Source organism: Rhinatrema bivittatum, chromosome 7 (genome assembly GCF_901001135.1).
Source record: "Rhinatrema bivittatum chromosome 7, aRhiBiv1.1, whole genome shotgun sequence".
Lineage (NCBI taxonomy): Eukaryota > Metazoa > Chordata > Amphibia > Gymnophiona > Rhinatrematidae > Rhinatrema > Rhinatrema bivittatum.
In genome coordinates, this window is record NC_042621.1 from 122,237,657 (window position 1) to 122,260,156 (window position 22,500).

The 22,500-nt window shown below is 45.0% G+C and overlaps 1 protein-coding gene across 2 annotated transcripts in view; it reads left to right on the top strand.

The window, feature by feature from the left end:
• Nucleotides 1–22,500, top strand: part of PALD1 (phosphatase domain containing paladin 1) — a 453,903-nt gene that overhangs the window by 277,729 nt on the left and 153,674 nt on the right. For both annotated transcript variants that reach the window (XM_029609049.1, XM_029609050.1), the window contains exons 12-14: nt 1,165–1,299; nt 14,717–14,833; nt 19,744–19,923. In XM_029609049.1, the coding sequence (XP_029464909.1) occupies nt 1,165–1,299; nt 14,717–14,833; nt 19,744–19,923 (432 nt within the window). The remainder of the gene's footprint in view (nt 1–1,164; nt 1,300–14,716; nt 14,834–19,743; nt 19,924–22,500) is intronic.

The window sequence follows — 22,500 nt, forward strand, 5'->3', positions numbered from 1 at the left end:
TTTCACATATGCTGTCCTGACTTTCCAGTCCACTGACAGGGAAATGATTGAGGCAAGACCGAATATGTCCTTATGAGGAATATCCTAGTCTTGTTTAAGGAAGAAACCTGTTTCAAAGGTCTCACTGGTGTCCTTTCCGTGTAAGAACTGCTCTGTTGCACCATCGTCCAATGAAGAGGGATGCACAAGAGAAGAGGGTTTCAGTGTTGCTCAGTTCTGTAAAATTGTTTTCCTCTTTTCACCCTGTAGCACAAATATACTCACTGATTTAATTAAATTTAATTGGACCAAGTTGCTAGGAAGATGTCTTTTCTGCTGTTGACTGGGGCACCTGTGTCAGTGGCACATTTTGTTCTCCTGTAAATATTGCAGTCAGACCCCTTTGCTTCTTTAGTTCTCAGAAACGATCAGCCCTGGGTGGTTTATGAAATGGCTGCCTTTATCCCTCTGAGCCAGCAATACTCCAGTGTGGATGCCTGGTGTTAAGGGGAGCTCTTCCCTCTGAGATACTACTAAACCAGGGTTCTAGTGTTGGGTTAGGGTTGCACTGTTGCCTCCTGTCCAGTAGTGAACCAGCGCTCTTGCCTAATTTTAGGGGGCTGCTCTTCCCTCTAAACCAGCATTAAGCCATTATTCCAGCTTGATGTTATGGGACAACTTTCCCTTTCAGCTATTGCTGATTCTCTGCTCTTCCAGGGGTAGCTAATTTCGGTCTTTGAGAGCCCCAAATGGGCCAGGTTTTCAGGATATCTACAATGAATATGCATGAGATAGATTTGCATGCACCGCCTCCATTATATGCATATCTATTTGTGCGTATTCATTGTGGATATCCTGAAAACTCGGCCCTTTTGTAACCCTCGAGGATCCGAGTTGCCATCTCCTGGGGAGGGGGTAGTCTTAACATTTTCAAAAAAACATTAAAAAAAATTTTTTTTTACAAACAATTAGATGAAATACTTTAAGAAAATGAAATGGTCATACTCGCACATGTATGTAATTTACTACCTGATATCTGTTATGAAGTGGATGCTGGTTCTTCCTCTTCTCCTTTTAAGGATGTCTTCAAGTGATAATAAGTGACATGTTAGATCTGTTTTTCCCTGATGTGCAGTCCCTGTGTGTTTTACTGAGATCCTCCTGTTTCTGTGGCTGCGCCTGTAGTACCCGCTGGCCTTCTCCCTGAATTTCAGCCGCTGGATGTGTATGCACCCCTGGATCTACAGGCTCCAAGCCAACATGAACTTCTCAGAGCTTACTGTGTCTGGAGATCTGATCACAAAACAGACGCGAGTACTGGTGAGTATTGGCAGTAGCTTTACTTCTGACTGTGCCATCTTGGAAAAATGGGGGTAATGCAGACGCAGTTACAAGTCTGTGGCTGTGCTGTCTTTGCAGAGTGTGGGTCACGCAGAAATGCACACAAGTCTCTGGATATTTATTTATTTTGGCGTTCTATGTACCATCGTTCCAAACGAAGATCAGAACGGTTTACAAGATCCGCTTACATATTCATGGTCATCGGCCACATACTGTGTGTTAGCATTCAACTTCTTGTTCGATACCCGATTGTATACATGTTCCGGTTCATAGTCATAAATATTCTAGGAAATTACCCTAGCTACTATATATTCTAGTTCATATTCATGCAATTTCATGGTCGATCTCACAGGAATACAGGTTCTAATCCTACTGACAATGTACAACACATCATTCATTACTTATTGCTCGCTCCATTAACATTATCTATGGCTCTGATGTAGTTGCAGCTCTGAAGGATAAGGGCAACACAGACGCTTGCACAAATATCCAAGGATAACATGACAAGGAAAATATGTGAAAAGCCTCCATTCGAACACTCAATCAATATACACATCTGCTGACAGGGGATGAATTATTGGTTATGTTAAGGTAATGTTGAAGGCATAGTAGAGAGGAGAGTTTGGAGGGAGCAGACAAACTGCAAATAGTAGCTGAAAGAAGAAAAGCTCAAATATAAAGGCCATTCCAAGGCAAGGTGCAGGCATAGTACAACAGACAAAAGGAGAACAAAACTGAAGCTTGGAACCAGAAATGGCGCAGAATCCAAGAAGATCAGTTGCACCAGCTGGAAGAGAATGTCAAACAGAAACTTATATTAATCCTAGCTAAATTCTGCAGATCCAGGCAAGTGGCAAATGCAAAACTTCATTGAGTAGTAGTAAGCTAGCTGGAAGGCTTTGAACTGGATGTAAGACTTAACTCATCAGGCTAAGCTCCTTGCTGGGAAATTCAAGGCACCATCTCAAAATTGGTCAGCTCTAACAGGGCAGTACTATGCATAAGCACACTGGTGGGGTCTGGGTAACACTTTACACAGTCATCAAATTAGTGTAGGCTGGGTTCCTGGGTAGCACTACATACAGTCACACACCAGCAGAAGCTGGATTTCTGGATAGCACTGTACATACATATTGGCAGAGGATGGGTTATTGGAATAGTAATAGAGACACTCACTGAACGAGAGCCTGTGTTTCTGAGAAGCATTAGATACACACTAGCTGAGAATGGGTTATCAGATAGCACTGTCTGTATTCATGACATGCAGCTACATTGGTGGAGCCTGCTTATTGGGTGGCACTATGCATACACAAACGCTGGTAGAGGCTGGATTAGAAAGAGATAAACTGATTACTTGGAGAGCTATTTTCATTAGCCTTTTAATGGTGGGAAAAATGGGCTGTCAAGGTCTGCAGACGTCTATAAAATTGGGAAGAGGTTAGACTGGCTAATTCCAGGAGACTCCTTTATCCTGATGAGACTGATCTTATGCTTTATTTTAGGGTAAGAAACATTTATTTATTTATTTATTTTTAGCTTTTATATACCGATGTTCCTGTATAATATACATATCACACCGGTTTACATGGAAATAAAACTGATGCCTCGGAGAGGCAGTTTACATCGAAACATTTTAACAGAAAAACCAAAGGGGCAGGGGAAATGGAGGAGGTTACAGTGGTTAAAACATATCTAGTTACATAGCGATAGTTAAAACATATCTAGTTACATAGCGATAGTGAAATGAAACAAATAAATAAATAGGGGTAGATTTTATAACATGCGCACGCGGCGTACATGGGAGTGTGCTACCTGGCGCGTGCACATGTACACCCAATTTTATAACTTGCGCGCACAGGCACACACACGTTATAAAATCAGGGGTCCGAAATCGGAGCGGCCTGGAAGGGAACATCCCTTTCCCCTAACCTAACCTTTCCCCCCCTAGCCCTACCCTAACCCACCCCAAAAATTTTAGTTTTACCTTTTGCACCTGCCTCTGGGCAATTGCCGGCACGCGATCTCTGACACGGCGGCAAATGGCCGCTGTGCCAGGAGCTGCTGACCCCGCCCCACCCCTCCCCGCCCCTTTTTGTAAGCCCCGGGACTTACACGCATCCCGTGGCTTTACACATGCCACCGGGTCTTTTGAAAATAGGCCTGGCACGCGTAACCTTTTGAAAATCCAGCCCATAATGCAAAGCTATGTGCCCCTTTCATAAGGCTGCCCGTGAAAGCACTTGAATTAGGATACAAGGCTGTCATGAAATTTCAACCTTGAAAATGCAATCAGGAGCGTTGTACCCACGGAATGAAAATCATATACAAACTAATAAATATAGGAAAAAACTAAACAAATGTTAGTTAAAACAAAGACAGCATTTAATAATAACTTTAGAAGTGGCATCAGACGCGGAGCTTCGCCCAAATAGTTTTTCAAATCGAAGCCTTCCAGCCCATGTCATAATTTCCCACGAGTCTTTTTATTTCGTTTTTCTTTATCAAAGCAAAAATGTGTCCAAAAATTAGTGCTTAGTGTACAAAATAATCCTTAAACATGGAAAATGATGCCAATATTGTCAGTCCAAAAGGATACTTAACTTTCCCAATGAGTGGCACGATGTGAACATGAAGCATTCTTGACGAAACAAAGCAAGTCCCCAAAATCGATTTTTCAAGCAACTCTTCCTCAGGAGACCTGCAGCAAAGACTGTTAAAACATGAAATAATCAAAATCGCTTTAAAACAAAACGTAAAACAAGTGATAAAGTGTTACGGTCCCGGGCCGTGCCCCGGTCCCTTCACCTAACTCAGGGCTGGCCCGTGCCGCTGCTACTTCTCTCCGGCCGGCAAGGCCCGTCCCAGCCTCTGCCGCGGCGCTCCCTCCTTGAGGGAGATGCCGTCGATCCTCAGTGCCTGGCCCCGCTCCCTAGGCACGCGCGGGGGGGATCAGGATTTAAAGGGGCCAGCGCGGGAAAAGTGAGGATGGCCCACAGATGACGTCAGACGCTGCAGGGGTATTTAAACCCTGCAGCTGAGTCTATGCGTTGCCTTGCAACGAGGTTCACTCTCTGTTGAGAGCTACTAGTTGCTGCTTTTGACTACTGGCTTCTGACCCCGGCTTCCGACTACTGGCTTCTGACCCCGGCTTCCGACTACTGGCTTCTGACCTCGGCTTCCGACTACTGGCTTCTGACCCCGGCTTCCGACTACTGGCTTCTGACCCCGGCTTCCGACTACTGGCTTCTGACCCCGGCTTCCGACTACTGGCTTATGACCCCGGCTTCTGACTACTGACTTCGGCTCGTCCACTGGCTTCTGATTCCGGCTTCTGTCCACTGATTCCTGACTCTGGCTTTCATCCCGGAGGCTTCTCCTAAGTCCAAGCGGCTCAGGTCCTCACGAGCTCCTCTCGGGGGAACCTCGGGCTTCCAGTGGTGAAGTTCCAGTTGGCCTCCTGGCTTCAGCCCTACTCTTCTCGATCCTCTGGAACTCCTCTTCAGACACTGGCCCACAGGAGACCTCATGTAAGTCCAAGCGGCTCGGGTCCTCATGGGCTCCTCCTGGGGGGACCTCGGGCTTCCAGTGGTGAAGATCCCTCCGGCCTCCTGCTCAGTGCCGCCTCCCGGCTTTGACATCCACTGTGGGTCTTCCCCACGGTGTGTCATCATCTGTCCCAGCCGGCTCAAGGGTCCACGAATCCAACATAAAGGTGGAGGCAATCACGTGATAACCAGCAGCCAATGAAATGGGTTAAAGAATTCTACATGGGCAACACTGATAGATATACATTGATCGAAAAATTCAAAGAAACACCGTTTTTAAATTAAAGATCCATTTCTATTTCAAATGCAGTAATTGTAAATCCAAGTTTCCCCTCCGTATGGATGGCAGAATGGCATCCAAAATACCCCATTTCAAACTCTCACTGGAATGCTATAATGCCAAGCAATGTTCCACTGAGCACTCAGTTTTTGGACGCATTTTTGCTTTGATAAGAAAAATGAAATAAAAAGAGTCTTGAGGGAAATGACATGGGGTGGAGTTCTTCGCTTTGAAAAAATATTTGGGTGAAGCTCCACGTTCGATGCTGCTTCTAAAATTATTATTAAATGGTTTATTTGTTTTTGACTAACATTTGCTTAGTTTTTTCCTATGTTTATTATTTTGTATATGAAATTTCAGGCAACAGGGTTTTGAGAGACTGACAGTAAAGAACATCTGAGTCTGCTGCGAGGCCCACCTAAGTCCAAGCAGCCCAGGTCCCTACGGGATCCTCCCGGGGGGGACCTCGGGCTTCCAGTGGTGAAGCTCTACACCGCCTCTGTCTCCTCCAGTGCTCCGCCCCCTGGGGCAGTCCCTGCACTGTTCCAGGACAAAGGGTCCACCCCCGAGTGCAACAGCTCTGAGTAGGACAGGTTACTAAATGGAAGAGACCAATACCATTTTCTAAAGAGCTAACAGAAATAAGGATAGAGAGGTGGTTAGTATTAAAAAATATGCAAAATAAGCATAGGCAGAGGAGGGCAGGCAGATTTATTAGTGAAAACAAAAGAAGGCATGAAGGGTGGATAGATCAAAGGTACAAACAGAGGAGATAAAAGGAGAAGAGAAAACATTCTTTAGATCTCTAAGGAAGCAGTGAAAAACCAAAGGAGGAATAGGTAAGAGAGAAAGTGGGATTTGCAAAGAGGAAAACTGGCAGAAGGCAGAAATCTTAAATGTTATTTTCCTCAGTATTTATAGAAGAAGGGAAGGTGATAAATCTAAGGCCGATTGGTAAATGGGAAATGATTAAAAAACAAATTACAGCAAAGGAGGTGCTTGAAATGTGAATTAGGCCCATTGGTACACACTCTAAGATACTAAAAGTGCTTGGAGAAGAGACAGTTGAGGGGATGTGAGAGATGTTTATAAATTATTGAGTGATGTGAAGCAAGGGGAAGGTTATTTACCCTTTTAAGTAATTGTAGGGGACCCTCCATGAAACTAACTGGAAGTGGATTTAAAACAAATTTAATAAAGTATTTCTGCAGTCAACACACAATTTGAGCTGTGAGATTTGTTGCTGGAGGATGCGGTTGAAGCTGAGTTTAAAAAAAAAAAAGGTTTGGACAGGTTTCTGGAGGACAGGTTCATTATTTATTTTATTTATTTATTTATTCATTAACAGTTATTAGGCAGATAAGATAGCCTTGGGTATCTCCTGATCTTACTCCTGAGAATGAGGAAATGGACCTTTCTGTTAGGATCTGCTGGGTACTCCCAAGCCACTTGGTCTGGCCACTGTCAGAAACAAGACTCTGGGCTCGAAGGACCATAGCTCTAACTCAGCATGTCAGTTTTTATGTTCTGAGGAATGTGCTGATCCTACCCCTCACAACTCCGTTCAGCTTGTCCTTGAAAACAGGAGATGTTCTGAGGGACAGGAGGAAAGCATATGGAGTTCTGCTATACAAAGGTGAATCGAGGAGGAGGCAGACAGCCACAGACCCATTAGTCTGTGTAAAATTATGGAAACGGTAAACAAAAAGAGAGTGCAGTGCCTTGAAACAAGTAGCTTGCAGGACACCAAACATCCTTTCACAAAGGAAAGATCCTGTCAGACAAATTGAGCTTTTAAAGAGGTGACAGAAACAATAGATACAAAATGTGCAGTAGATGATGCCTGTCTGGTGTTCAGTAAGGCTTTGGACACTGTTCTACAAAGAAGACTCGTATACAAGCTGGACGGTATGCTGGTAGGACAGAAGTTTGTAAACTGGGTGAGAAGCTGGTTGAGCAACAGAATGTAGAACATGGTGGTAAATGGAGTTCAGTCTGGTTAAGGCAAAATAACCAGTGGGCTACCCTAGAGGAAGGTATTGGGATCGGTTCTGTTCAATATCTCTATTAGTGACATTGCAGAAGCACTTGAGGGGAAAAATTTGTTTGCAGAAGCTACAAAATTCTGTAATAGAAGACATGCTGAAAGGGGTGAAAAAGACGAAAGGGGGCTTGAAAAATCTGGAAGAATAGTCAAGAGAGTTTAGAAAATGAGCTTCAGTGCTAAAAGTGCAAAATCCTGCATTTGGAACACAAAAACACATGAACTGAAAATAGTCAGATAAGAAAAAGATCTAGGAGTAATCATTTCAGATGACCTCAAGGCAGCCAGCATAATAAAGCAACAGAGAAAACTAACAGCAAGCTTAGTTGCATAATTAAAGGTATTAGAAGGAAAAAGGAGGTAATAGTTCCATTTACGACACCCCATCTTGAATACTGAATTCAGCTCTGGAGTCCATACCTTTGTAAGGACATTAAGAAGGACTACTAAAAGGATGCAACACAAACCCTTACAAAGAGTGGCTGAAGACCCTCAAAAATGCACTTGCTGAAGTAAATGAGGGATGGGGGAATATCATAGAAATATTCAAGTATTTGAATAGGCTTCAGTAAAATAAGGGAAAGTGAAATTTTCTATAGGAAAGGAAGCTCCAGAAGGGATTATGATATGAAGTTACAGGGAAAAAGGTTCAGAGGAAGCAGAAGAAAATACTTTTTTGCTGGAAAAAGTGGGAGATGCCTACAATAGCCTACTGGTAACCAAAATCACAAGAGTTCAAGCTTACTTGGGTCAGACACAAAGCTAAGTGGTAAGGGCAGGTGTGTGTGGGATTGGGGGGGAGAGGGTGTGCAGGGGAGTTAACAGGTAGAAGGAATGAGAGCAGAACTACCGTCTCCATCATATGAAGCTTTGGAAGGCCAAAGAGGGGAGAATACAAGCCAAGGGACAGAGAGTGGTGGCGCTACAGCTGCATCAGGTTCCCAAGAAGGCTGCGGTAACGTTCAGTCAGTGGCCATTTATTTTATTTATTTAAGTGTTTTTATATAACGATGACCGCATTCACATCGTATTGGTTTACATAGAACGTATAATAATGATAGAGAAAATACATCGAACAATTTGGTTACATGGCAAACAGAGAAAGGTGAATAACTTTATATGCAGAGCGAACAAAACTGTTATAAGTTTATATATATTGGGTACTATATACAATGTTTGGATAAAAATTTGGTAACAAGGCATGTTTAGAGTCCGGTATATATCATTGAAACTATGGAAAGGTGCATAACATATGCAGAGCGAACATAATTGTGGATATAGGCATATATATATATATATATATTGTAAACTATATACAATGTTTGGTTACGTATTTTGGTAACAGGCATGCTTAAAGTGTGGTATAAATCATTAAAACTAGCGAGTAGACGGCTGTTGAAATAAAATATGTGTAAAGGAATAAGGCTTGGTGACAAGGCAAGTTCAGAGAGCAGTTAGTAACTTTAAAGTAGAGCGTAGGTGGCTGGGGGTAATGGTAGGTGTTATGGGTAGGCTAGCTTATAGCCATGATTATTACCCTAACATCAGAAAGCATGGGGGTGGCCAGATGTTGCAGACAATAGCCTCATTAGCTTTGGTGACTGTTTGGATTATTACAAATGTGGGCAGGAAGATGTGGGAAGGTTTTTGAGTACCAAAGAAGATGATAAGGTTTTTAATAGTCTTCCAGTGAAGGCAGTGGTGGGCAATACTTTTAACAGCATTTGAACATACTTGGGACAGATGTAGAGACAGTGGTAGGAACAGGATTGGGAAGTGAGGTAAAGGCTATGGAGGAGCTAGTCTTGATTTAAGCATGGGAATGTATATGCTCATTTAATGGGAATGTATATGCTCATTTAATGAAAGTGGTAGAGACCCAAGAGAAAGGCAACAAGGCAAACCGGGTGGCACAGTTTGTCTTTATCTGCTATGCAGGTTATCCTGCTAGCAACACAGTATCACTTTTCCTCATAGGGAAAGTTGTAACTGGAGGATTTTCAGAGGTTTGTGTTACTTGTGTCTCTAAAAACCAATTTCCTAGTGTATAGCCTCATGGACTCAGGACCAATGGGTTATGCTCCCCTGCCAGCAGATGGAGATGGAGTAAGATTGCAAGGCTGACATCACCCTACATATACCCCTGCAGTGACCTCAGCCCTCTTCCTATGGGGATTGCTGTACTTTTTGGAAAGAGAAATTCTACATTTTAAAATGGAGAAAAATCGAGCTCCACTCTCCTGCAGTGATACCTAAAGGTCCCTTCCCCAGTTGAGAATTCCTGAGATTATTTCCGAGATCCCTTCAGAGATGTGCCTTGGTTCGGTAACCAGTTCCTGGCATGGACTTTGCTGCTTAGGCAGCTGAAAGGCAGCGGGTGCAGAAAGTCGAGCGTGGTCGTGACGGCCAAAGCCCTCTTCCCCCCCCCCCCCCCCCCCGCATCCAGAGACCGTCTCTGTACTCGGCAGGTAAGCGCTGAGCCCAGGTTAGTTTATAAAACCAACAACAAGATTTACCTCCTGGTTCAGAGATGTTGGAGGGTTTCAGTAAGACTTCCTCCAGTCTCCTTGCTCGGCGTGCTGTACCGACGATGTTCCCAATCACGTTGGGGTAAGGGGAACTAGGCTTCTGAGCAAGTTGAGCAGCCCCTCGCTAGTCTAGGCCTCGCTTTTAGGCTTGGTTGGCACAGCGCCATCTTGCACGTGTCTTTGTGCGTGCATGCGCAGTGCATCTTTGTGCGTGCATGCGCAGTGCATTGGCTCTGCGCATGCACCATGTGTATAACATTGCGCACATATGTATGCGCACAACGTAGCGCAGGATACAGGAAAAGCCAGGCGCACAGGCTGCGAGTGCCTCGCTCCGCCCTGCCTAGGCGCACGAAATCTGTGCGCATACATTTTTAAGCGCGAGCCGATAGAACGCACAGTTACTGCAGCCAATGGCTCTGGCAGCCAAGAAACATAAGCACCTTTCTCTCTGTGCTGCTTGTCATATTAGGGCCTCACAGTCTGACTTGGATTCCAACTTATGTCAGCACTGTGCAGAAGTCCAAGGAGAGTTCGCCTTCCTGGACTTTGCTAAGCCTGGCTTCTCCCATTCAGAGGATGGGTTAGCCACAGCCTTAACTGGAAGTACCCCGGATCTGAGTACTCCCTTGACTGGGTCATCCATGGGAGAGAGAAATTCAGTGGCACCTACCTCAGTACTTCCTGGGCTATGCATGGACCTTTGTGCCTTCTCTTGGGTGGAATTTTTCCAGGTTCTATAAGCCTTTGTACAGGTGCAGTCTACTATCTCGCTTGCCCTTGTCTGGACGGAACGTCAGCCGGTAAGCTCTCCCTCTCCCAGTCCTATCGGCAGACCTCGAGGCATGCCTCGCCTTACCAAGGGCATCCCTGGTAGGGACCCTGATGGCTCAGGTGAAGAGAGCGATCTGGATCCCTTGGAGGAAGGAGTTACAACACCCCTCGCTTATGAGGGGCCAATCCAGGGGCTCCCAATGTTCTGCTCCTACAGAAACTCGACATTTCAGAAGTCTTAACCCTTTGGGAGGTCTCAGTCCTTTCATAGTCCACAGCCCAAGAGAGGGGCAGGTTTTTGTGTTCAGGTTTGTCCTGAACCTCCCAATGATGTTTTGCCAACTCACCCCCAGAACGAGGAGATAGGGGGTCAACTGTCCCTCTTTTACCAGCGGTGAGTCAAGATTACTTTGGACAAATGGGTACTGAAGGTCATACAAGAAGGATATGTGCTGGAATTTCACAGCGCTCCTCGATACATATTCATGGTGTCTCCTTGCCACGCCCAGCACAAGAAGCAAGCAGTGGAGATTATTCTTTTAAGACTCTTCAAGACGAGGGCTGTAATCCCAGTACCTGCACCCCAGGAAAATACAGGACATTATTCCATCTATTTCATCATACACAAGAAGGAAGGTTCCTTTCACCCCCATCTTGGACCTCGAGCGCCAACCGACATCTATGAGTGAATCATCTCCATATGGAAACTTTACGCACCGTGATAATGGCCGTTCAATTGGGAGAGTTCTTAACCTCCCTTTACCTATCCGAGGCCTACCTACATATTCCAATCCATCAAGAACACCGTTTCCTATGATTTACAGTACTGGGCCACCATTATCAATTCCGGGCGTTACCCTTTGGCCTAGCCAGCGCACCCAGAACATTTTCCAAGATTATGGTTGTCATAGTGCAGCATTGAGGAAAGAGGGAATCCTAGTGCACCTGTACTTGGACAGCTGGCTGATCCAGGCCAAGTCCATGGAAGAGAGCCTCCGGGTGACCAACAGGGTGATCTCCTTGCTTCAGGAACTCAGTTGGGTAGTAAACCTGTAGAAGAGCAGTCCCAAGCCTTCCCAGTTCTTGGAATATCTGGGAGTTCGTTTCAACACCAAGCAGGGAAAGGTCTTCCTTCCGACCACGTGAATAAGGAAGTTGATGTCCCAGGTGTGTTAGCTGATGAGCACTATACGCCCAATGGTGTGGAGCTATCTCCAAGTTCTCAGTTTGATGGCGGCAATCCTGGAAGTAGTGCCAAGGTTGAGGGCACATGTGCGACCACTTCAACGTTCACTGCTGTCACGTTGGAACCAACAGTCTCAAGACTATTCGATCCGTCTCCACTTACCAATGGGAGTCTGCTCTCGCCTCCAGTGATGGTTAAGGAAGCTCATCTGAGCAGGGGTGTCCCTCTGTCATCCCTGAACTGGCTGGCGCTCATAACAGACACAAGTCTCCAGGGCTGGGGAGCTCTATGTCAGGAGCTCTTGGCCCAGGGATTTTGAACAGATGAGAGGCCCTCTGGAACATCCACTGCCTGGAAGCCCAGGCAGTCAGATTGGCGTGACTACAATTCAGCCACAGACTCCAGGGTCAAGCTGACGTCGGACAATGCAACGACGGTAACCTACATCAACCGCCAGGGAGGAATCAAGAGCCAGCAAGTGTCACAGGAGATAGATCTCCTTATGGAATGGGCAGAAATACATCTACAGATGATCTCAGTCTCCCACATCACAGGAAAAGACAATGTCAGAGCAGACTTTCTAAGCAGGGAGAGTCTGGGTCCAGGAGAGTGGGTGTTGTCGGCCAAAGCCTTTCAACTGATAGTAGAGCGCTGGGGCATCCTGTCCCTCATCCTTCTAGCCACATCTCACAATGCAAAGGTCCCCTGATTCTTCAGTCGCAGAAGAGATCCGAAGTCCCTGGGGGTTGACGCTCTGGTTCAGTCCTGGCCGGAAGGAGAGTTGCTATATGCCTTCCTGTACCAGAATTCCCTGCTTCATGACGGGTTTACTTACAGTCTGCAATACAGCTGTAGTTAGGACATTGAGAAACTCTCTGTCAGCACGTTTTCATTACGTTTTCATTTTTGGCTTCGCTATTCTTCCTTGGCCCCTGCTGGGCAGGGTCATACATAGGGGATTAGGCCTTCTAGTAGCTCCAAATTGGCCCAGGCGTACGTGGTATGCAGTCATGCGGAGACTCCTGGTGGATAATCCCCTGTGCCCCCCACCGCACAGGGATCTGCTGCAACAGGGACCGGTCCTTCATGAAGACCTGACTCGATTCTGTCTTACAGTCTGGCCCTTGAGAGGGCTTGCCTGATTAAGAGAGGATATTCAGCGGCGGTAATTGTCACCTTGCTCCACACTCGGAAGTTCTCCACGTCCCTAGCGTATGTGCAGGTCTGGAGAGTATATGAGGCCTAGTGTGAGGAACGTGGTGTCCCCCCTCGGGTGGCCAAAATCCCACTTATTCTGGAATTTTTGCAGGACGGCTTGAATAAAGGTTTGGTCCTTAACTTCTTGAAGGTGCAGGTAACAGCTTTTTCCTGTTTCAGGGGTGAGGTGAATGGGTCTTCCCTGTTGGCTTATCCTGATGTGGCCCATTTTCTGAAGGGAGTGAAGTACCTTCGACCTCCCTTACGATTGCTGGTTCCCTTGTGGAGTCTTAATTTAGGACTGGATTTTTTGGCAGGTCCTTCCTTTCGACCGCTGCACAGTCTTTCCTTGTGGTTATTGACTTTGAAAACTGTGTTTCTAGTGGCTATATGCTCAGCATTTCTCATCTCTGAATTGCAGACATTGTCGTGCCGGGAGCCGTTTCACTGGATGACTCCAGGGGCAGTACAGCATTGTACTGTTTCATTCTTCTTGCCTAAGGTAATATCAGAGTTTCATTTGAATCAGCCTATTTCATTGCCATCCCTAGGACGCAGGGGAATATCGTCTCCTCCGACATTTGTATGTCAAGAGACTTTTGGGTGCAGTATCTGGAAGTCTCAGAACTGGTCCGAAAGACAGACCATCTGTTTCTCCTTCCCAATATTGCAGGCTACCATAGCTCGCTGGATTAAGGGAGCCTATGTGGAGGCAGGAAAGGCGTTACCTTCTTAGGTTAAAGCTCATTCCACTATGGCTCAGGTGGTCTCATTGGCGGAAGTTAGACTGCTGTCTCGTCGATATCTGCCGAGCCATGAAGTGGTCCTCGTTGTTCACCTTCTCCAGGTTTTCTTGCCTGGAAGTACAGGTCCGAGAGGATGCATCCTTTGTAAGGGCAGTGTTAACCGGACCTCAGGCATCCTCCTGCTGCAATTGGGAGTAGCTTCTGTACATCCCATCGGTCCTGACTCCATCTGGCTACATGCTAGGAAATAGCGAAATTATTACCTGATAATTTTGTTTTCCTTAGTGTAGACAGATGGACTCAGCATCCCGCCCTCGGCTGCCCGAAAACTGTGCCAAGAATTCACACATGAGTGGGTCTTGAATCCCAGAGATTACGGGTAAGTGGTCATCCAGTCCCTAGATCAGGACACCTATATTCTTACTGGAGTTCAATGTTTATGGTTGGTTGAGTACAGTTACGTTTATCCGTTTTTAATCCTGTTTTTTTTCACTAGTATGTCCACAGTGGCTTTTGAAGAGAATACTGGAGGGCTGAGGTCACTGCAGGGGTGTATGTAGGGTAACGTCAGCCTTGCAATCTTACTCTGTCTCCATCTGCTGGCAGGGGAGCATAACCCATTGGTCCTGAGTCCATCTGTCTACACTAAGGAAAACAAAATTATCAGGTAAGTCATTTCTCCAATATCCTTAGTCCCCTGGGAGAAGAAGAAGAGAAAAGACAACAAAGGAAGAAGAGACCGCCATGATTCTACTTTAGTGACACCTAGTGTTTTTGTGTGCATGTATATGTTTAGTTTTGTATAGGCATGAGCGTTTTATGCCTGAAGCCTCTTACATGAAATGTAATAGGTAAAAATAGATGGATTGTAGAGATACTAGTAAGAACCACTAAACAAGATAGTTTTGTATGATCAAGTACGATCATCTTGTCTCCTTTTGAAGCTCTTCTTTTCTCATCTGTTGTATTTTGGAGAGGCCAGGCAAAAGTAATGTGCAGTGAGAAAGGATCAGAGCAGCTGAAGCTTCACTCCTGATGTGTGAGATTAGAGGTGCTGAGCATCTGCATTAATGTCCCCTCTGGGTTCTCTCTGCAGGTAGCAGATGAATGCTTCTCCCCTGATGTGCTCAGCACTGTGAAAGAGATGAGTGTGGCCAACTTCCGAAGAGTTCCCAAGATGCCAGTCTATGGCATGGCCCAACCAAACTCAAAGGTGAGAAAGGAATGCGGTCAAGGAAAGCGGTATGCATATCTCGTTATTTTTCCTGGCACATCCAGGGAGTTCAGAGTCCTTAGCAATATAGGCTGTGAAATGACTTCCATGATGAGGCAGGGGAAATGCCCCCTTTATATCAGGATGGTGGACCGATGTGGATAATAGACTTTTTGGGTACTTGACAGGTTCTTATGGCCTGGATTGGCAACTGTTGGAAACAGGATGCTGGGCTTGATGGCCCCTTGGTCTGACCCAGTATGGCATGTTCTTATATTCTTAAGGAAAAGAATTTGCCCTTTGGACAGGGGAGAGGCACCAGCCTCTGTTCTGAGACATGATTTTTATTTAAAGCTGGTGCATACCAGCAGCATCCACGACACTATGGCTTCCTTGTTGTGGGTGATCTCCCTGAAAGTTCCTTGGTGAGAATTTAGTACATTTGAGAGAATGGAACTTAGCAGAATCCATTCTATGTCAACAGCAATCCGACACAAGATAGGCTGAAGAGAGAATCATGTTAGCTTCCCAGAAATAGAGGGGCTGATTTTCAAAGTGATTTCCCTGGGCAGAAAAAGCTTTTTACCTGTGTAAATTGGCTGTCTGAAAATGGCCCACCCACAACACAGTGAAGAGCACACACTTTGAAAATGGGCTGACTTTGTGGCGCATTGAGAGGTGGCATTCCTGTGTTTCGTTGGGGCATTTTCAAATTTTCGTGTGGACTCTTCCAGTAAAATCCATCTCGCAGTAAAAGAGGCACAAGTGACTGGGCGTACCCACAGTAATTTTCAAAGTGAAAGCATGCACATGCTTTTGCTTGATGCATAGATGTCGCTAAGGGATGCTGCCCCAGTTTCAGGCATCAGATTGGGCAAGAGTTTGGGTTATCCTTGCCTTATCCGATGTGGTACAAAGCAGTCGTTCGTAGTCATGGGTGAAGTTTGGGGGAAGTAATTACCTCCTCACCCCAGTGCAAGAATTGAGAGAGAACCCAATTGCTGCCAACACTGCATCCCGCCAAGGGCTGAAGATAGGCTTAGCGGGGCCTCCAGTACATCCTCTCCAGCCAGTGGCTGAGGAATAGGCCCAGTGGAGCCACCAACACCTCCCCTCCCACCCACGGCCAAAGACGAGGCCTAGAGGGGCACTGGAATATCCTTTCCCATTGACAGACGAAGAAGGGGCCTAGTGGAGCTGCTGGCCATTCCTTTCCCACTGGCCTCTAAAGAAAAGGCCTAATGGGCCCTGACACTCCCCTCCGCCAGCTGAACTAGAGGCCCAGGGGACCACAACATATCCTTCCTCAGCTATGGCTAGAAAAAAAGCCCAATGGGGTCACCAGCACATCCTCTCCTGCCAGTGCTAGCAGCTTTGAAGAGGCCCCAACAGAGTGAGAGAGAATCTGTTCAAAAGCCTATGTGTGCATGTGTATGGGAAAGGGAGCCAATGAGTGTGAGTGTAAGGCAGAGAGAGCCAGTGAGTATATATGTGTGTATGTGAGAGCCTGTGTGTGTGGAAGAGAGAGCCAGTGCACTTGTGTGTGACAGATCCTGTGTATGTGGGAGAGAGAGAGTGCCACTGAGTATGTAAGTAAGAGCAAGTGTGTGTAAGCAAAAGAGAATCTCTGTATATATGTTACGCCTGTCGGTCGCAGATGGCTGCGACCACTCATGCTCACCTCCTTTTTCCCTGTACTGTCAATCCTAGGAAGAATGGTGGCCTCTGCCAACCACCACCGACCTCCCCGGCGTCCCCGGGACGGCGTGGGTACTGCCGACCACCATCTTTTTGGTGTTGGGTAAATTAAAAAAATTGTAATATGAGTTTTTAATTATTGATTGTTATTCTATTTGTCATTTGTATTGAAATATTCTTTTTATTAGTATGGTTGATCTTTATTTCTTGATTTTATTGTTTGATATTTTAGGAGGAATGATGTTTCTGTTTTCCACTGTTGCACTGCATAATGAATCTGGCATGTTGCAGTTTCCAATTTGGGTTTTGTCTGCACATTTCCATTTATACTTTATGGTCTCTTTATTCTATATTTGGTGGGGATCTGTCTGTGTTCTGCATGTATGACCGAGGTGAGGAATTTTGCTAGCATGTGGTTTCTTTGTAGCGATTTATAGCCTCCTGGTGTATTCCATTTTCCTAATAGGAGGTGAATTGGTGTTTTAGGGCCTGGTGTAATATTTCCAGTGGTGGAAGGTTTTTGTATTGCTGAATTGACAACATAATTTGAAAGTTTTGGGGTTTTTTTGTGTGTGTGGTGAGTTGCAAAGGTCAACGTCCTAGGTCTGTTATTGGGGGACTTTCTGCGGGTACAGAAATTAGAGGTGCAGCATTTATATTGAGATTCTGTCCCTTGTATAGAGTTTGGACTTCACTATCATATCCATACAGAAGAATTGGTTGAATGAAGTTGTCAAATAATTTTAATGGGTGTTTTACTGGGAGGTTGAAACTTGCAGGGTTTTTAAAAAAATTGCCCAGAAGGACCTTGGGACTTTTTCTTATTGTATCTTTTTGTAGCCAATTTAATGGCAGGGTGCCGTGATGTGTGTGTCGCTTTGTCTTACCCCACTCCATACTTAGCTTGCCCCCTCCCCCTGCGTTGCCACCACAAATAAGTCTATCTAGAGATGGCACTGGCCCACGCTTGAAAAATATGTATGATCTTTTCCCAGTGTGGACAGATGAAACGTTGCCCTTCAAAATTAATTTAGAAAATCCCGAAGAAGCTAGTTGGGTAAAGATCCTTGATATCTTTACAGAAGGAAGGCAGAAGTTTAGCAGAACTTATTAGATAGGGATGGTCTGTGGGTAAAACAGTGATTTTCATGCAGAAATGGGCTTTTTAAAAAAATTGCCCGCCTGATATGTGGATAAACGTAGGCAGATATGTCCTATTTCTCTGTCTGAGCGGAGGCATTCCCTGTGATCTAAGTGCACTTTTGTGCATACTTTTGGATTTTAAAATGTGTGTGCCTATATTTTCAAGAAAAAATTCTGCTTGCATTTTAGCAGTTGCAAATGCATGCAGGGTAGATTTGGTGGGATAATTTTCAAGCGACCTTCCATGCATTAAGTCCACTTTGAAGTTTGCTGTAACTCATGCATGTATTTGCTGGCTAGCTATAGAGCAATGTTACAAAATTACTCCCATAAGGATTTCCAGAATTTCCTTCTCCCGGGTTGCATACATTTTGAAAAGCATCCTGGTTTAGGGTCCCGTATAAATGTTGAAATAATAATTCCAACCTAATCTACCATTGGCTTATGTAGAGCCCTGGCACCCACCACAGCACGTTGCATGCCTGCTGTCTGGGCTTTCTGGCTCTTCTACTGAAGATAGACTGATTGCTCCCCAGAACTAATTTCATATATATGAAATCCCAGGCAAAAGTCTGTTGTACTGAAGATAAACTTAGATTATTGTGATTGCTGGAAAACTTCATTCATGAGAAAATTGCAAACTTTGCCATTTTTTGGGTGCCTCTGCATTTTTTATTTTTTTTAATCTCTCTCTTTTTTTTGGGCTGTAGATTGTTTTCTTTGGTAGATTCCAGGTAGGAAGTAAAAGTGGGCTAGCTGATAAGGCTCTGATTCAGGTAAAGTCCTGAAACATGAGTTCATAACTCATTTGCCCTGGATGTATTGTATAGCCTCTGGTAAGTAGGAGCAGAGGAGTAGCCTAGTGGTTAGAACAGCGGACTACGTTCCAGGGAGACCAAGGTTTAGGTCTGACTGTCACTCCTTTTGACCCTGGGCAAGTCACTGTTGCCTTAGGTACAACTTACCCCTAGATTCATCAAAATGCGATAATATTGCATGATTAACTCCCATGATAAGAAAAAGGGGTGTGTTTATGGTAATTTCACAATTACTGCACCATGTGCTAACATAACCAGGGTGTGGTAACATTTTCGCACCCCATGATACTTCAATTTTGCAAGACTTTCCTCATTTCAAATGATGTCAAATCTTTACCAAAGTGTACTGTGCTGACCGTACGTCTCACTCTGCATGTAAAACTGGCCCCTAAACCACCACCAACACCTCACCTTGAGCTTTTAGCTGGCCCTCCTATAGTGATATAAATAGTTGAATACTGTGAAGGCCTCCCCAGAGGCTCTCTCTCTCTCTCCCCCTCCCCCCCATTCCACTCCACTCTCCCCACCCAGAAATGGTGGCGTTAAAAAAATGTGCAATAGCATGCGTTATGCTATCACACAGTGCAATATTGCCCCTCATTTTAAAGAATCCCACCCAAACCCCTCCCCAATTCTGCTCCTTCAAAAGATTTGCATTCGTGCCAAGCAGTAACATGATTATTGCATGCATTATGGTGTTAACGTGTTATCGCCATAATGCATTTTGATGAATGACCCTATTAGATTGTAAGCCCTCTGGGTTTAGGGAAATACCCACAGTATCTGAACGTAATCCGCTTTGAAGTGCCGAAAAGTGGAATATAAAAAAAATAATCCAAATAAATAATCTAAATCTAACTAAGTCGCTTTATCTTCCTGTACCTTTGATACTACTCAGTTGAAAAAACATCATCTTAATCCGGTTTTCCTGGGTAACACATAAAATTTTTTATTATATATTTTCTTAATGTTTCTTAATTTTCTTAATTGGTTTCGGCTTCTTTGGGAAATTGAGCATAAGGTTTGAGAAGACTGAACATTCCCTAGCCTTCGACAAACATTTTTCACTATTGTTTTAATCCATTTTTCACAAGTTTTTGGATTATGGCCCATGGCAGGAGCTCACCCCCAGCCAGGCATTCACCTGGAGTTCATGATCCAGGCTTGCCTTAAGGATTCAGGGGCCATAGGTGAGTGCATTAGATCTTCCCATAGTACTCTCTCTGTGATGTCATGCCTCACCTTCCACAGGCCATTGGCTGCGTCCTGGGCTACCTGACTGATGCCAAGCGGAGGTACACCAACATTCTATGGGTGAACCTGCGTGAAGAGGTGGTGCTGGAGGCCAATGAACAAGTCTATGCCCCGCGGGAACCTAACAACTTGGAAGAGCAGATCAGAGTCCCTGTGACGTCTGTTGAAGAGCTAGAGGTAAGGACCTGGCTTAGAGCAATTGCTGGCTCATCTGTCATACGCACTGGGGATTTGGGAGCTGGGTTGAAGGAAAAAGGTTCAGGAATGCAGCTGCTTTTCCTGGGGTTTTCATCTGAACTTATTTAAGGCATTTGCCTTTTGTCAGGCCTTCTCTTTGCAAATTCTACCTTCCCTCTTTATCTTACCGATTCCATCTTTAGTTTTTCACCTCTGCCTCATATCTACAGAAGGTTCGATGTCCTCCTCTCATTGATTGGGCAATTTTTATCCCCTGTTTTGGGCTTCTACTCTGCTAACCCCCTTTCTGCCTTCCTTAAGTCTCTTGATAATTTTGCATTTCGTCCTCTCTCTGTTTTGTTTTTTTAAATATTTTTGAATGTCAACCTCTATAAACATATTTCTGCTAACTCCTCATTCTTTCTCCTTTTTCCTTTCGTAACTTGCCTTACGCAGAGAGTTGTTGCCCTTTTTTTTTTTTTTTTTAACTTTTGGAGGTCCATATTCAGAAACATTTAGCTGGATAACTGAGAAAGTTGCCAGCTGAATGAATATTTGGGCACGTAACTGGCTAGTGGTGTTCTGGGGGTGGAACTGGGAGGAATTGAGTTAGCCGGCTAAGTTAATTGGCTAACTCCGATATTCAGAGTTAACCAGTTATCATAGCAGGCTAAGTCTGGTCGGGCCAAAGAGCTCCCCTAAAGTTAGTTGGCTAAAGTTAGCTAGCTAAATTTAAGGTAGCTGGCTATATCAATAGTGTGACTGCACTACTGAATATGCCTCTAAAATTAGCCGAATAAGTTTATCTGGCTAACTTTGCTATCCAAAACTGTGTCTGAATATGGACCTCTTTATTATTTATATCAAATAATACAAAACCAGCTGGACAAGAAAATTGTTCAGCATAGAAAAATCAATAACCACGACTCCATCAGATGATAGAGAAAATTAGGAGCCCTTGGAGCAATGAATAGAGGAAATGTAGAAGGTTGAACATTATTAAGTTGGTCAATGATACAGCAACACGTGTTTCTTAGCATATTGACAAGTGGATCCAAAACCAATGGGCTATGCACCTCTTCCAGTAGATGGGGATGGAGCAAAGCTGATATCATGGTGTGTGTGTATATATATATATATATATATATATATATATATATATAAAACCCTGTGCTGACATCAGCCCACCAATATTCTCCAGCAAATAGTGGACATGCATCTCCCTACTGGGGATTGCTTAAAAAAATAAAAATTTTAAAAGGAGAAAAAGGAAGGAGATTTATTCGCCCCGCTCTCCTGAGGTGATACCTTATGGTCCCTCCCTCAGTTGAGAGTTCCTGAGGTGATATCTTTGGATCCCTCCCTCAGATAAGTGCCTTGGCCCAGTAGCTGGTTTCTCAGCCAGCGTGAATTTAGCTGTAATTAAAAAAAAAAAAAAAATCAACTTAAAGGCAAGTGGGTGCAGGAAGCCAAGCATGGCGGTGAAGGTCCTTTCCCTCTCCCCCCACAGCCAGAGACCGACCTTATACTCAGCCAGGACAGGCTGAGCTCAGGCAAAAACTAATTAAAAAAAAAAAAAAGAGTAGAAGGGGAGTTAAGTAGGGATTCCTCCCCCCATGGTCTCCGTGCTCGGCATGTTGATCCAATGTTCGTTCCTGCCTCTGGGGGAGCTTAGGGGATGTGGACAGCTTGATGGGTTAAGCAGCCTTTTGGCTAGACCCCATTCTCCGGTTTGGCTTGCTCACTGCATAGTAGGCCATGGTGGCATTTTCACGCGTTTTTCCTGCGCATAAGGCTGCCTTCTCAGGTGAGTCGGTTCGTGCTGTGCTTTCAGTTGTGCGTCCGGATTTTGTGCCTAGTTGGGCGCATAGGGTCGCCTACATGGGCGATCAGTTGTGCGCGCATGCACACGTATGCACTTATTTTTCGCACACTATCTGAAGTGTCCTGGTGGGAGCTCAGTTTTGTGCGCTTATCAAGGCACAGTGTTGAGCACCTAATTTTTGGCCACCTAAATTTTGGGCATCTAGTTTTTGCAGCATGGACATAGGCGTACTCTTATCAGACGCTTGTTAGGGCATATTGACAGACTAATGGGCGCTGTTTGGAGGTTCAGGGAGAATTGCATTTGTCTGATTTTACTAAGCTTGATTCTTCCCAGTCTGATGCAGGAATGGAAAAAGAGCTGCCAGAGGAGTCGCCTGATATTGGGGCCCCCTAATTGGTTCGTAAGTGGGGGAAGGTAGTTCAGTAGGTGCAGGTCCGATGCCTCCTGGTTTTGGCATAGATCCCTCTTCTTTTTCTTGGATAGAATCTTTTCAAGGACTGAAGTCTTTTCTTCAGGTGCTGTCCTCGACCCTGGCCAATCTTAACAGGTCAGGATTGCAAGTTGTGAATCCCCACGTGCCTGGTGCTGTGGGTTAGCGTCGGAATATGCCTACATCTTCTGCGGTTTCCCCGATATGGACCCATATGGCACGGGTGATGAAGCCAATCCTTACTCCTTGGAGGATGGGAAATTCCTCTGGGTAGGAGCCTTATAGAAGTATGTTGTGTTTCTTTCATAGAGATGAGTTA